The sequence below is a fragment of the Eutrema salsugineum genome, unplaced genomic scaffold (genome assembly GCF_000478725.1).
Source record: "Eutrema salsugineum unplaced genomic scaffold, Eutsalg1_0 scaffold_8, whole genome shotgun sequence".
Lineage (NCBI taxonomy): Eukaryota > Viridiplantae > Streptophyta > Magnoliopsida > Brassicales > Brassicaceae > Eutrema > Eutrema salsugineum.
In genome coordinates, this window is record NW_006256414.1 from 5,334,207 (window position 1) to 5,349,725 (window position 15,519).

The following is a 15,519-nucleotide window of genomic DNA, read 5'->3' on the forward strand; positions in this document are numbered from 1 at the left end:
CTGCCATATTGGTTGTTTGAATCCGACCGCATCAAAATACAATTATAAAAAAACATGTTACCAAAAAACAAAGATGAATGGAAAATGCTGAGGAAGTGTAACCATCGTAGTTGATGACAATATTGACCAGAATCTTGGAAGAAAATAATTTTTTTTTAGAGGTTTATCATGTAAATTCTCAGATTTTGTTAAGTCCATCTGCTCATATATTATATCCACTAAGAGAGAACCCGTTCATTTGTTTTGTAAGTAAATATGTGTTAGATTTTTAAGATATTAGTAACTTTTTTTCATATGTTATTTTTTTTTGAGTTTTGTTCATCAAAAATCAGACTAACAACACTTTTAACTTTCCCAATTTATCATTTTCATAGTTTTTTTATTACACATATTTCATTCAAAAAATCTTTCCAACCGATATCTTCAAAATTGTTGTCATGCATATTATTTTCTTTTCTTTTTTTCTTTTTCATTTTCTCATTTTTTTTATATCTTGATATTTTCTTAATTTTTATTGATTTTTTTTGTGTTATATTTTTTTTGTTCTTATTTATTATTCTTCAATTGTTTGATTTTTTAAACATATTATTTCAGTTTTAACCTCATAACTTGCTTTTTTTATCTCTTTTATATATTTTTATCTATTTTTGAATTTTTTTCATTTAAATCCTCTCAAAACAATTAATTTGAAAGTTCTCAATTTATCATTTTCATAACTGTTATTACATATATTATATTCAATCCATATTTCTAACCAATATCTTTAAAATTTTGTATATTTATTTATTGCCATATTCTTTTCTTTTTTATTGTCTATCATTTTCTTTGTAATTTTGATATTCTCTTATCTTCTCGATTATTTATTGAATTTTTTTGTGTGTGTTTAGTTCTATAGTTCTTGTTTTTTGTTCTTCAGTTGCTTGAAAATATTTTTAATTATTGTTTTTAGTTTTGGTCTTAAAATTTTTTTATTTCTTTATTTTTATTTATTGATTAACTTTTTTAGTTCAAAGATGAGGATTAAATCACACAAAAATAAAATCAAAAGATAATCAGTATAAATTAATAAATTTGAATTTTATTTATTTTAAATTTATGATTTAATATTTTTAATTTAACATTGTTAAATGTAAATTAAATAGTTAATATGTTTTTATGTTTTTATTAAAATTGGTTTGTTATTCTTATTTATTATTCTTTGGTTTTTTGTTTTTTTTAAAACGTATTGTTTTCAGTTTAATCTTGTAACTTGATTTTTACCATTTTGTATTTTTTATGATCTTAATTTTATCCATTCATTTTTCAAATTTTTTCATTCAATTTTTCATATAATGATAATTTTAATCTTTCTCAGTTTATCATTTTCATATTTTGTTATTACACATATTTCATTGAATCTCTCTTTCCAATCAGTATAATTAAAATTTTGTATTTTTATTTATCACCATATTTTTTTCTATTTTTATGTTGTTTAATAAAATTTCTTTATTATTCTTATTTGTTATTCTTCAGTTGTTTGGTTTTTATCAAACATATTGTTTTCAGTTTAGTCTCATAACTTGATTTTTACCATATTGCATTTTTTTATGATCTTAGTCAAAAATTTTATCCATTATTTTCAATTTTTTTCATTTAAATATTTATATAATGATAATTTTAATCTTTATTAATTTATCATTTTCATATTTTGTTATCACACGTATTTCATTGAATCTCTCTTTCCAACCAGTATAATTAAAATTTTATATCTTTCTTTGTTACCAATTTTTTTTCTACTTTGTCTATCATATTTCTCTCTAATTTTGATATTCTCTTATCTTATCAATTTTTATTCTTTTGTGTGTTATGATTTTATAGGTTATATTTTTGTTCTTTAGGTGCTTGAAAATCTTTTAACTATTATTTTTATTTTTGGTCTGAAAACTTTTTTTTTAATAATTGATTGAATTATCTTTATTAATTCAAAAGATGATGATAAAATCATAAGAAAAATAAAAATGAGAAGATAATCACTATACTTTAATAAATTTGAATTTTATTTACTCTAAGTTATATTTTAATGTTTTTAATATTACATAATTAAATTTAAATTAAATAGTTTATATATATATATATATATATTTTTTTTATGTTGTTTTATGAATTTTTTAATTTTAATTATTATTTTGTAGTAATTGCTGATCTGTAAAAATAAATAATAATTGACCAATAAAGGGGAGGCTGATGTGTCAATCCCTAGAGAGTCTCCTCCAACTATTATATGTTAGACAAGACTTGTATCCGCGCATACACGCAGGTTTTATTTCACATAATATTTTTAAAAATATGTTTGTGTTGATATATATATATATATATATAGTTAATTATAAGAATATGATAATTTGTTTGATTGTTTAGTATTAGGTTTTTTAAAAATAAATTCTTTGTAAAACAAATAACTTTTTTTAAGGATTGGAAATATGGTAATTAGGAAAATTATTTTACTATTCTAGAAATCATAAACATATTATAAGTAAAAAAGACGTAGATAAAAGTAAGATAAAACATATAATTACCTCCAATTTTTAATGTTCTCAAATTTATGACATGTACAATTGCCTTGATTCTGCAAGAACCACCTCATACTTTGTGTTTCACAATAAAATGCAGCTATAATAATATCATATTTGATCCATAAAAACCGCCAAATCTTTGAATGAAGATAACGCTACATCTTTACATTTTTTCATACAACAAGCTTCGAAAAAAGTGTTTATGATGAGGATAAGCCGGAAGAAAAGTATCAAGTTAGTATAAAAAAATATTAAAAAGTTTTAGACGAATACCAAAAAATTAGAAATGTAAAAAGTTAGAAATGTTGTTTATTTATTTTTGTTAGGAATGTGAAAAGCCTTAATATTAATGTAACTTAATAGTTATGAACATAAATATAGATGAAATAAACATTAAATAGAATAGTTAAGTTAGAATTAGTGGTATTAATTAGTTTTTAATTTTAATTTTTTATTTTAAAATTTATGATTTATTAATTAGTTGAAAGGACAAGTGTCCTTCATTCAGATGCTGATGTGCAAGCATGATGGAGAGAGTTCACCTAAAATCATATATATGATTATCTATATATATAAAGTAAAATATTATCTCTTCTCATGATACCACATCATTTTTTCAAACTCTAAAATTTTGACACATCATCAATTCATTTATTAATTTATAATTTATTTTATTTGTGTTATTATATTTGAATTCTCATGGTAACTATCATCCATTACTTTAACAAGAATATGAAAAGACACTCTTTATAAATAATAGTTTATATATTAATGCATTAATTCATTAATATTTTAAATAATTTACTTTATTATATGATTCGATAGATATGAATAGTAAATCACAAATTTTAAGATAGCCGAATTTGGATCCAGTTTTATCAAATCCGAGAACAAATTTTCGGATCCAAGTTTTTTAATATCTAAAAATATCCAAATTCGTTTTAAAACCGTTATAAAATATTAAAATATAACAAAAGACATAAATTTTAAGAAAACTAGAATAATAGATTATAAAATTAATTAAATGCATATTAATGGGTAATAAATATTCACACGAGTTGCTTTAAAGTGACAATTATATCATTTTCTATTTTAATTATTTTTGTTATTTGTAATAGCATATCATGTAATAATTTACAAAATAAAATTATTTATTTTAATGATTACTTAAATAATAATATAGAGATGCGAGAAGAGTGCGTAATAATTACACGTCTTGGGTCTGTGTTCTTGATAGAACTCTTGCAGCACTTGAAGTTCTCATATCATGTCCTGTATATGGAATCTGGATGTACAGTTTTGTCTCTGTTAATGTAAGAATTCAGTTCGTTACAGTCTCATTACAGGACGACAAACATTTAATTTTGATCTTTGTAACGTGAGGGTTCATTAATACATCTCTTCTATTATTGATACATCTCTTGTATTTTTTTTTTTTAATTTCGTTTCATTTACATATAGAAAAATGTTGTGACACGACACGCAGATAGAAAAACCGAATGCAGCAAAGTGAGGACTAACGTGCCTTGGGGTTCACTTCAGTGCCAAAGCTCAAGTTAATGTCGAGGGATCTTGTCGTGACTATGTCTCTTGTCCTCTTGTTTTCAGATATCAGACACTCCTTTAGCTCATGAACTACATGTGACATGTTGGGTCTTTCTAAAGAAGAAGGAGCTTTCCATGCAGAAAAGAGTCATACTCATACATCCCTTGGAGTCTAGGATCCATAACATTGTAAGTCAAAACTGTAGACATCAATCTTCTCAGACAACCTAATTGTTTGGTAATATCTGCAAAAGACAAAACAATTATAATTTGTTTATTTTAACCGATAGAGAAGGTCGTTGAATATTTATTTATACTTAGAGACATGAATTTCATCTAACCGTTGACTATTTTTATCACAACTTTTTTGAGAAATTCTTTTTACACAGATAAATAGCTGGGATTTGATGTGACAATTGTAAATAGTTGAAAAATTAAATGAAAAACTAACTAATCACAAAATAACAGATTTAATGTTTCACCATTTTGAAATTAACGGTTGACTATTTTTTATTACAGTTTTACAAAGTCAACCACGAATTAAGAAATCATATAGTTGAAGATTTAATATACCAATTGTAAATAGTTGGAGAATTTAATGAATATTTATAGGGAATATGTTTGTCTGATTTTTTCATGTATATAAAATTTTAAAATTTATCATGTAACCATCGGGGTAAGCATATTAAACTACCAAGTCTTTGATTGATTACGTCAAATTATGTTTTAAAAAATCAAACGATAAAATAGCTAGAAATCATCGTATAAAAGATTTTTTTAAAGTTCAGTTAAGCGCAGTCAATCAAGACTTGGAAATTTTTTTATTTTTTTTTTTGGTCGAAGACTTAGAAATTTAATCTGCGTAAGTAACTGGGAAATACATATTAATAAAAAAAATATTAATAAAAAAATTAACGTTGTAATTTTATTGCATGTGTACACACATCACACATGTGCCTTCTGCCACCAATATTCCACAACTCTCTCTATTTTGCGCTGTAATTTTTAACTTTTCTGATGTTTAACGATATTTATTTGTATGTAAATAATGTCTAGCGATTTTTGTTTTTTAATGTCTAGCGATTTTTATTTGTGTGTTAAAAGAAAATATTGATCTTTTATGCACATACATGGGACATATCAGCCATCTATAAGTATTGGGGACAAAGAATCTCTGATAAGTATTAAGACTCAAAGAAGTTATAGATTAGTACTTTTATTCGGGCACCAACATTGGTCGATCGTTTCTAAGAGACTACTCGTTCCATCGATCTTCTACTCTAGATATTCTCTCCCATTTGTATTAGAAATATATATAATTGATCTTTTCTTTCGGCCGGTGACAATTTCAAAAGTTGACATTCCTAAGCTTTCACTTTCGTTATGCATAAGAGAAATATATATAGTTTGGTTCGATGTATAGCCATTTAAAAAATTTGGTAGTTGCCAAGTTATTGTTATTTGAGAAAATGAGAACTGAGAGGTAGTCGAGAAAATGGGGGCAACTTTAAACGAGCTTCTGTTTGCTGTGTGTGCGACTTTCTCCATTTTTCATCTGGCTCAAGCTCAGAATCAACAAGGTATATATATATTGTTACCATCTTTATCTCTTTTGTATTTATATTCTCTAAATAAATATGTTTTTTGAACAGTTACAAAGCCTTTAACCTTTGTGAGAGTTTGAGATCGAACTTAATCAACAACAAAATAATATATGTATATATATATCCGATCTTACCAGGATTCATCAGTTTGGACTGTGGATTACCTACTAACGAGTCTCCTTATAACGCGCCCTTGACCAATCTAACATACATATCTGATACCGGTTTCATCCACGGCGGAAAAACTGGTACCATCCAGAAAGACTTGGAGACACGATTTCTGAAGCCATATAGGAGTTTGAGATACTTTCCAAATGGAATACGAAATTGCTATAATCTGAGCGTGACGCAAGACACAAAGTATCTGATCAGGACTGTGTTTTTATATGGAAACTACGATGGTCTTAATACTTCTCCAAGATTCGACCTCTATCTCGGCCCTAATCTTTGGACAACCGTAGATGTGAAAATATCGGGTATAGGTGTTGCTGAAGAGATCATTCACATCACAAGATCAAACATTTTGGAAATATGTGTCGTTAAGACAGGGACAAGTACACCACTAATATCAGCCATAGAATTAAGACCGTTGCAATATGATACTTATATTGCTCGAACTGGTTCCTTGAAGTTTGTTGACCGAATCTATTTCAGCAATTCGGAAAAGATTGTACGGTATATATGTCAACTTAATTAGCCCAACTAAGCTTCCTTTTTTTCCATCACGAATATGCTCTAATATTTTCTCACTTATTCTAAGTATTTTTTTACTTGACTATGGCAGTTATCCTGAAGATATCTATGATCGTGTTTGGGTTCCGTTCTTGCCGCTAGATTGGACGGAGATAAACACAACCCGCAACGTTGTTGATTCTTATAAAGACTATAACCCACCACAAAATGTGATTAAGACCGCCGCCATACCAACCATTTCCAATGAATCATCAATGACCTATTCTTGGACTCTGGACACCACTGACGACGAGACTTATGCGTTCCTTTACTTCGCTGACATCCAAGATGTGCCAGATAATGAAACCAGGGAATTTGACATTATCGCAAATGGTAAAGTTGAATACGATCCTTATAGTCCCCTGAAGTTCGAAGTAGAGACTTTGTTTAACCGTGTACCGGTGAAATGCGAGGGAGGGGTATGTCGTGTGCAACTCTCAAGAACTCGGAAATCCACTCTTCCACCTTTGATCAATGCTTTAGAGATTTTCAAGGTCATTGAGTTTCCACAATCAGAGACGAACCAAGATGACGGTATGTAACTGTGTTGTTTTAATGAATACAAGACATACTGATTATAGTTTGTTACGTACATGTTAATTCTTGTTTCTTCTTTTATGAGTTTTATCCCATTTTCCAGTCATTGCTATGAAGAATATCCGTGCTACTTATAAATTCAGTAGAATCAGCTGGCAAGGTGATCCATGTGTTCCTAAACAATATGTGTGGACTGGTTTACGCTGCAATGTTATAGATGTGTCCACACCACCTAGAATCGTAGCATTGTAAGAACATTCAAAACCAATCTTGTTATCAAAACTTGATTAAGCAATTCAAAAACTAACTCGTATGTGAAGTGCATGTCTCGGATCATGTCAACAGAGATTTGTCTTCAGGTGGATTAAGTGGAGTTATACCGCCTAGCATACGAAATCTAACTCAACTTCAAGAATTGTACGTACCTCCGGGATTCCATATTAGGATTATTTTATTTTGATGACCAACGAGTTACGGGGTTTCCGTCTATAGACTTTATGAACCAGAAACCAAAAACAGTCATAAACTCTTACGTACGATTAAACCAGATGGTTGACATTTTTTAACTCAACAAATTTTAGGGACTTGTCGAATAACAACTTGACTGGAGAAGTGCCTGAATTTCTAGCCGAGATCAAATCATTGATGGTCATGTACGTTTTCTGAAAAGCACAACAATTTTTTTTGCCGTGCTAATTTCTAATGATCTCTTCATATCCATATATAGAAGCTTAAGTGGAAATAAACTTAGAGGCCCCATTCCTCAAGCCCTTTTGAAAAAGGAAAAAGAAGGACTAAAGCTAAAGTAAGGTTCTTCTTTGAGGTGACCCTCTTTCTATTATGTGTCATCCATTCTGTTTCAATATCTGATCGATGTCTTCTACAATGTATTTATTCCTTAGTCTCGATAGATATCTAAAGGAATGTAAGTCATGCAAACAAAAATTCCCGGTGGCGGCGGTTGTTGCTGCTTCTGTTTCTTCTGTGGCCATTATCATAATTGTTTTGGTTCTCATTTTCATTTTCAAAAGGAAAAAGCCATCAATCTCTAAAGGTATTTAGAAAAAAAATAATTATATATGCTCCATTGCGAAAGTATGAAAAGTCATGGGTCCTTCAAATCATTTTTTTTTTTGCAGTTAAACGGCCATCACTAGAAATGAAGAATAGAAGATTTACCTATTTGGAGGTCAAGGAAATGACTAATAACTTTCAAGTTGTTCTTGGTAAAGGAGGCTTCGGTGTTGTTTGTCAGGGTTTTCTAAATAATGAACAAGTAGCCGTCAAAGTTCTCTCTCAGTCATCAACTCAAGGCTACAAGGAATTCAAAACAGAAGTACTTAGTTACATTCAAATCTTTCACTCTTTTTTTTGGCAATCTTGACTTCATCAATCATTCCCTTTTATATCCTTGATCCATAGGTCGAACTACTACTAAGAGTTCACCACGTAAATTTAGTAAGCCTCATTGGATATTGTGATGAAGGAAATGACTTGGCTCTCATCTACGAGTTCATGGAAAATGGAAACTTAAAGGAACATCTTTCAGGTAGACTTATTAGAGTGAAGACAAAAAAAAAAAAAAAATGATCTCTTTCAACTTCAAAACACTCCAGTAAATATTTAACTATATAGTGATTTTTGGCAGGAAAACGTAGAGGCTCTGCTTTGAACTGGTCGAGTAGACTTAAAATAGCTATCGAGTCTGCGCTAGGTTTGTATATCATTTTTTATTTATTTAAAGTTGATATGTTCTTATTCCTTTTAATTTTCATGTTTATGATACATGTAGTTAACATGTGAAGGTTTTTTCTATGTACTAGGAATTGAGTATTTGCATATTGGATGTAAGCCGCCAATGGTCCATAGAGATGTGAAAAGTACCAATATATTATTAGGTCAAACTTTTGAGGCCAAACTTGCCGACTTCGGACTTTCCAGATCTTTCCTAGTGGGGAGTAAAACTCATGTATCAACAGATGTTGCTGGAACTTTTGGATATCTTGATCCCGAGTAAGTATACGTATTATAGTTTCAAAGATATCTGCTTTCTTGCTTGTTTAGTTAAAAAAAAAAACAAGAAGGTTCAAACATCATCAAGTATTTGTCTTGCAGATACTACCAAAAGAATTGGTTAACGGAGAAGAGTGATGTTTATAGCTTTGGGATTGTGTTACTGGAGATTATCACTGGCCAGCCTGTGATAGAACAATCACGTGAAAAGTCTTACATAGTAGAATGGGCCAAGTCTATGCTCGCAAAGGGTGATATTGAAAGTATTATGGATCCGAATCTCAATCGAGAATACGACACAGGTTCATCTTGGAAAGCTCTTGAATTAGCAATGTCATGCATCAACCCTTCTTCCGCAGAGAGACCAAACATGACACGGGTTGCTCATGAACTAAATGAGTGTTTGGAAATATACGACAACTCAAGTAAAACAAGGAGCCAAGATGCAAATTCAACCAACTCCATGGGACATAGCATAAGTTGCATCAGTGATACTCCTTCAGCTCGTTAATCTTTTCTTCTCTAATGTTTTTTCTTTGAAAAATATTCTCCCCACAGGTTGTGTTCAAGTCTTTAATGTGAATATGTTAAAAGCTTCATCTTATGCTATGGAATTCACTATTTGATTTTTTTCTGAACAATGTATCAAGATTGAGGAATCGTATGATTCATATGAATTAATGTTCTTCCTTAGCGTGTTCAACGTGTCACGTGATCGTGATGGTAAACAAACGCCTTCATTATTAATAGATCATCTGCTTCTCTGAAACCAAGATTTGCTGATAGAATAACTAAAGTTATAGTTACACCAAACGGACTACTATAACAGATTTGAAGAATCAACAGATGAAGATGATGATATGCTTGATCTTGCTTTCAGGCTAACTGAAACTGTAACTCTGTTACTCTTAAACCCACAAAAAAAAAAAAAAAAAAAATTAAGGCCACGACTCGGATGCCAAGTCATCTCTTTGATCCTTACTGCGCATCAAAGAGATGACTCATGTAGTCATGTAGAGTTTGATAACTGAGACAAAACAGTTTTATATTACATATCTTAGTTTTAATCTTATTATTTCTTGTTATGTCTAAGTTGAAACAGAAAAAGCTTAAGCAATTTTTGGAGGATTCTCACTGCAGAATAAGTACAAGGCTTGATTTCTTTGATGTTAATAAACTCAAGATTTTTAGTCAAAGGAAGATAGTTCACATCATTTGAAACTTTTTTGGCGTTTAGATATTGTAGAACGACAAAAAGCAAAAAGACAATATTACTAAATGCAACAATACACGAGGGCACATATGAAACTACGAGCATGCTTAAAAGGAGGGGTCATGAACGACTTTGAAAATGTTTATTCTAGAAATGCATATCATCGTAATTCGTAATCATCGAACATGTCATCATAGTCAGAAGCACCTGAGAGGTCATAGTAAAACTCATCATCTGACACCATATCGACATCAGAGAAGCCATAAGGGTAGTCATCTTCTGATGAATCCACATCGTTAATCGTTGCATCAAATGGGTAATCATGAATCGAATCATTGGGGCGTCTCACAACTTTGATCCGCTCGGAACACCGCTTCTCCAGATCCCAACAAGGTTAACGTTGAAACACTGGCGTAAATCAAGATGTTCCAGGTTAGGACAACTATCAAGAATGGCGTTTAAACCGGCGTCTGTTAATTTGTTCCCGAAAAGCTGAAGGTGGCGAAGTCCGGACATCGTTTCAGCGATTGCTAGGGCAATATCGTCACACTCGTGTCGAGGACGCCTGTAACCCACACAGTTCTTTTTCAATGTCTTCAGATTAGGACAAGACTGGCCTACAACTTTCAGAGACTCTCCTGATAATGAGCAGTATGAAATCTCGAGGTCTTCAAGCAAAGGAAGTTTCACGACAGCTTCAATAAGTCCCTCGTTTGTTATTTGATAGCACATTGCAAGTTTAATGCTTCTCAGATTACTTGAACTGCAAATAGTTTGGTGTAAAACTTTAGAAACATAATCAAAGATAGAGAAGAAGAACGATAAGATGCAAAACATCTTTTCCTAGCACCGCAACACTAACCATTTAGACCTCAGAAGCATAACAATCTTAGAATCAAAAGTGGATGTTTTCTACTCCGAAATGCGAAGGGCAGGTGAATAACAGTCACAAGCCAGTAAATTGACTTCAAACTTGCAAAACGTACATTCACAAGTAAGAGTAACTCAATGTCCAAAAGTGCATTCATCAGAAGAGATCCAGCAGACGGAAAGAGACGAGATAAATACCGTTTAGAGAGTGATAACAAAAAATTCCTCCTCCAAAAGCAATCATTAAGCTACCAATAATTTCCACACCTCTCTTAAGGAAGAAGAACTTAGGAACTCAGAACGAGCAAGTTGTTTCATGGCCAAAATATGTACTAACCCTACATTTAGCAAAACCCCATATAACGACTGAAATCAAAGTAACCCAATTCTCTAAACACAGATTCAAAAATTCCCCTTGAAGAAAACAAAAATTCGCGAGATATTGTCACATGGAAAGAGAGAGAGCGGGAGAGAGAGAGAAAGAGAGAGAACCTATCGGCGATGTAATTGAGGAGAGAAACAGTACAAAAGTTCCGAATATCGATCTCAACCAAACCGCCATGGCTAAGATCAACTGCGTGACGGCACATTTTCTCGAGGAGGTCGTAATCCACGTCTTCGAAGTTAAGCATGTCAATTTTCCGCCACATCGAGGGGTCTTTGCAAACGCGATACCACGATTTGCAAACTTTCTGTGCGTTTTCCAATATCTCAATCGCGCCAAGCCGGTGCAGAATCGATGACGTCAATTCCGGCGGAAGCAAAGACGAAGAAGCCAATCTCTTTATCTGAGGATTAGAATTTAGAACGTCGAGGACATAGATGAGACTGAAACCATAAGACCATCATTATTGCTAAGATCATGTCCAACGCAAGGTTTATATGAGTTCATGGGATTCATAATATTTTATTATTAATTTTGGAATAAGAGTTTAAAATAATAACTTTCTTATTTATAATAATAATGCATTGATAAAATCTAGATTGAGTTTCTTAAGGAATTTTTTTTAAAAACAAAGATAATAATTTGATTATAACATAAACACACTCTTAACATAAAATAGAAATTAACATTCTTAACATAAACACACTCAGACATAAAATTAATTTGTAAACGAAATTTAACAACGTGAACTCAGATATCTTGATCTCATCCAAATTTTTGCTATATATTCTCAATCGTTCATGGATTCCTGGATCCTGGATTTTTTTTCGAGTATCCATCATATTGGCAATGTTTGTAGGCATAGCCGTTAAATATGTGTTATCCACATTTGCACTTCCGTCTTCTTCTTCTTTTTGGAAATCTGACACATCTAGTAGATTTTATCCATCTCTTTCATCTTCTACTATCATGTTGTGGAGTATGATACAAGCTCTCATAATTTTACCTATTTTTTCTTTATCCCAAAAAAAACTGGATTTTTAACAATGGCAAACCGAGCTTGCAATACTCCAAAAGCGCGCTCCACATTTTTTCGGACAGATTCTTGAACTTCATCAATTTTTTTTGCTTTTCGACCTTTGTGGAAGAGTAATAGATTGGATGAAAGTTGCCCATTTCAGATAAATACCATCAGTGAGATAGTAAACCAAATTATACTCCCTTCCTTGGACAGAGAAATTAACTGCTGGAGCTCGACCGTGTATTATATCATCAAACACGGGTGAGCGATCTAGAACATTTATATCGTTTAGAGTACCTGGAGGCCCGAAAAACGCATGCCATATCCACAGATCATATGACGCTACTGCCTCTAAAACGATTGTGGGTTTTCCGGAACCACGTGAATACTGTCCTTTCCAAGCAGTAGGGCAATTCTTCCACTCCCAATGCATACAGTCGATGCTCCCGATCATTCCAGGAAATCCGCGTTCCTCTCCCCAGTAAAGTAAGCGTTGAAGATCCTCCAGTGTAGGTCTTCTTAAGTACTCTTCACCGAACAAATTTATTATTCCGTCGACAAAATGTTCCAAACATTTACGACTAGTAGTTTCACCTAGCCAAAGATATTCATTGACCGCATCAGCAGCACTGCCATATGCCAAGATACGGTTGGCTGCGGTACATTTTTGAAGTGCAGAGAGACCATGATACGATCCAAAGTGATCTACTCTGAAGAATAAAGGTTACAAGTGCGAAGATGGGTTGATGATGTCGTGATAGGGCTATGGAGATCGGATCGATGGTGACGATGGTGGCTTGGTGGATTGCTGGTGATGATGATGGCTCGATGAGGATGATGGAGACTCGGCGGATCGATGAAGTGAGATGATGGTTTGGTTTCTCGAATCGATGGGGTGGTGGTGGTAGTGTGATAATCGAATTGATGATGATGGATAAATAGAAGAATCTCTTGTAAACAGATTAGTTTTTAAGAGATTCGAATTTCAGAGTTTTCTTATACTTAAAAATCAAAGAGAGAAGAACACGTTAAAAGTTTGATCAAAATTCTTCACTGAATAACACTTAAGGCGATTTTCTCTAATATATAGAGTTAGAGAGAAAATCACAGCCCTAATAACAAAACTACATGATGTTTAAAATAAAACAACAAGAAGTTTAATTTAAAAATAAAACAGCGAGGCGTCCCTTCTAAACCTAAGTGGTGCGCCTAAGACACTAGTGCACAAGTCATTGTGACTTTGCACATTATTACCCATTAGTAACAACTTCTAAGTAACTCGACGTAGCAATGATTTCTGCCTCGTTAAAAACCTTGGAGAAGAACCTCCTTGCCTTCCAAAATCTTCACCAAGGAAAAGAGTACAGAATCATCACCTAAGTTACCTAGTCATTATTACTGGATTCTTCATTCTTCAAGATAGAGATGTTGAAGATATGAGCTCCAGCCTCCTGGTGATCGCTGTCCTCTGTGGCAATGAGTGCGTGAGCCTCCTTAGCCATCTCTCTAGCTCTGGAACGAGTGATCCTGCCAGCTATCTCTGGTTCCTCCTCCTCTGAGCTTGTCACGATCATATCATCCTCTCCCTCTTGAAAAGGATTTGTCCTCAAATCTGAATCTGCAACAAAAGGAAGCAAGTCAGAAACATTGAAAGTATCAGAAATGTCATACTTACCTTGAAGATCAATCTGATAGGCGTTGTTGTTGAACCTTTTGACGACTGCGAATGGTCCATCAACTCTGGGCATTAGCTTGTTCTTTCGTTCAGCTGGAAATCGCTCCTTCCTCAGATGGATCCACACCAGATCTCCTTCTTCGAAAATCAGCTCCTTTCGTTCATTGTTGGCATGCGTCTCATACTGCTTTGTCCTCTTCTTGATGTTCTCCTTAGCTTTAGCATGTATTCTTCAGACCTGTTCAGCTTTCTCCTTGCCATTCAAACTGCATTTTCCACTTAAAGGCAAAGGGACCAAGTCTAGAGGTGATTGTGGATTAAACCCATATACAATTTCAAAAGGAGAAAAGAGAGTAGCGGAATGCTTAGCGTGATTGTAAGCAAACTCGACATGAGGCAGACACTCTTCCCAAGTCTTGAGGTTACTTTTCACCAAAGTCCTTAGAAGTGTGGAAAACGTTCTATTCGCCACCTCGGTCTGTCCATCGGTCTGAGGATGACACGTAGCTGAGAATGAGAGCTTTGTTCCCAGCTTAGCCCAAAGCGTTCGCCAAAAATGTCCTAAGAACTTCGTGTCTCGATCTGAAAAGATAACTTGTGGCATTCCATGCAGTCTTACTACTTCCCTGAAAAACAAGTTAGCTACATTCACAGCATCATCTGTCTTGTGGCTAGCAATGAAGTGAGCCATCTTGCTAAACCTGTCAACAACTACAAAAATAGAATCTCTACCATTTCTGGTTCGAGGTAAGCCTACTACAAAATCCATAGCGATATTAGTCCAAGGTTGAGAAGGAGTAGGCAAAGGAGTATACAAACCGTGAGGTTGAACTTTACTCTTAGCCATCTTACATATGACACATCTAGAGCAGATTTTCTCAACGTCTTTCTTCATGTTCGGCCAGTAGAAGTGTTCTTGTAGCCCAAGAAGTGTATTTGTAACACCGAAATGTCCAGCTAATCCACCTCCATGAGCTTCTCGTACCAGTAACTCTCGAATGGATCCTCGTGGTATGCACAATCGGTTACTGAAGAACAAGTATCCATCCTGTCTATAAAATTTCTCACAGGCAAACTTATGACACTTGGCATAGCTCTCAGAAAAGTCAGTATCAGATTCATAAAGATCTATAATGTGCTTAAATCCAATTAACTTTGATGTTAAAGTCGAAATAAGAGTGTACCTCCGGGATAATGCGTCTGCGACCACATTATCTTTACCTTTTTTGTACTTAAAAATATAGGGGAATGTCTCAATGAACTCCATCCATCGCCCATGTCTTTTGTTAAGCTTCTGCTGACCCTTGAGGTGCTTTAGAGACTCGTGATCGGTATGAATGACGAACTCCTTAGGCCATAGGTAATGCTGCCA

At 33.0% G+C, this 15,519-nt stretch overlaps 1 protein-coding gene and 1 pseudogene across 1 annotated transcript; one reads left to right on the plus strand and one right to left on the minus strand.

Annotated features, from left to right (window-relative positions):
* The first annotated feature begins 5,592 nt into the window (after positions 1 to 5,592).
* LOC18010339 (leucine-rich repeat receptor-like serine/threonine-protein kinase At2g14510) lies at positions 5,593 to 9,494 on the plus strand. Its single transcript, XM_006392187.1, has 13 exons — positions 5,593 to 5,677; positions 5,839 to 6,376; positions 6,486 to 6,967; positions 7,074 to 7,218; positions 7,316 to 7,387; positions 7,552 to 7,623; positions 7,698 to 7,775; positions 7,873 to 8,024; positions 8,110 to 8,306; positions 8,393 to 8,519; positions 8,619 to 8,684; positions 8,794 to 8,983; positions 9,086 to 9,494. The coding sequence occupies exons 1-13, from the start codon at positions 5,593 to 5,595 to the stop codon at positions 9,492 to 9,494; spliced, it is 2,613 nt and encodes an 870-aa protein (XP_006392249.1).
* A 725-nt stretch (positions 9,495 to 10,219) lies between these two features.
* On the minus strand, positions 10,220 to 11,919 carry LOC18010338 (annotated as a pseudogene).
* Positions 11,920 to 15,519: the final 3,600 nt, after the last annotated feature.

Bases quoted from the DNA above. Each gene is read 5' to 3' on its own strand.
- LOC18010339 (XM_006392187.1), top strand. From the start codon at position 5,593: ATGGGGGCAACTTTAAACGAGCTTCTGTTTGCTGTGTGTGCGACTTTC. The intron at 6,377-6,485 runs GTATATATGTCA...TGACTATGGCAG, and splicing joins AATTCGGAAAAGATTGTACG to TTATCCTGAAGATATCTATG. The intron at 7,388-7,551 runs GTACGTACCTCC...AACAAATTTTAG, and splicing joins CTAACTCAACTTCAAGAATT to GGACTTGTCGAATAACAACT.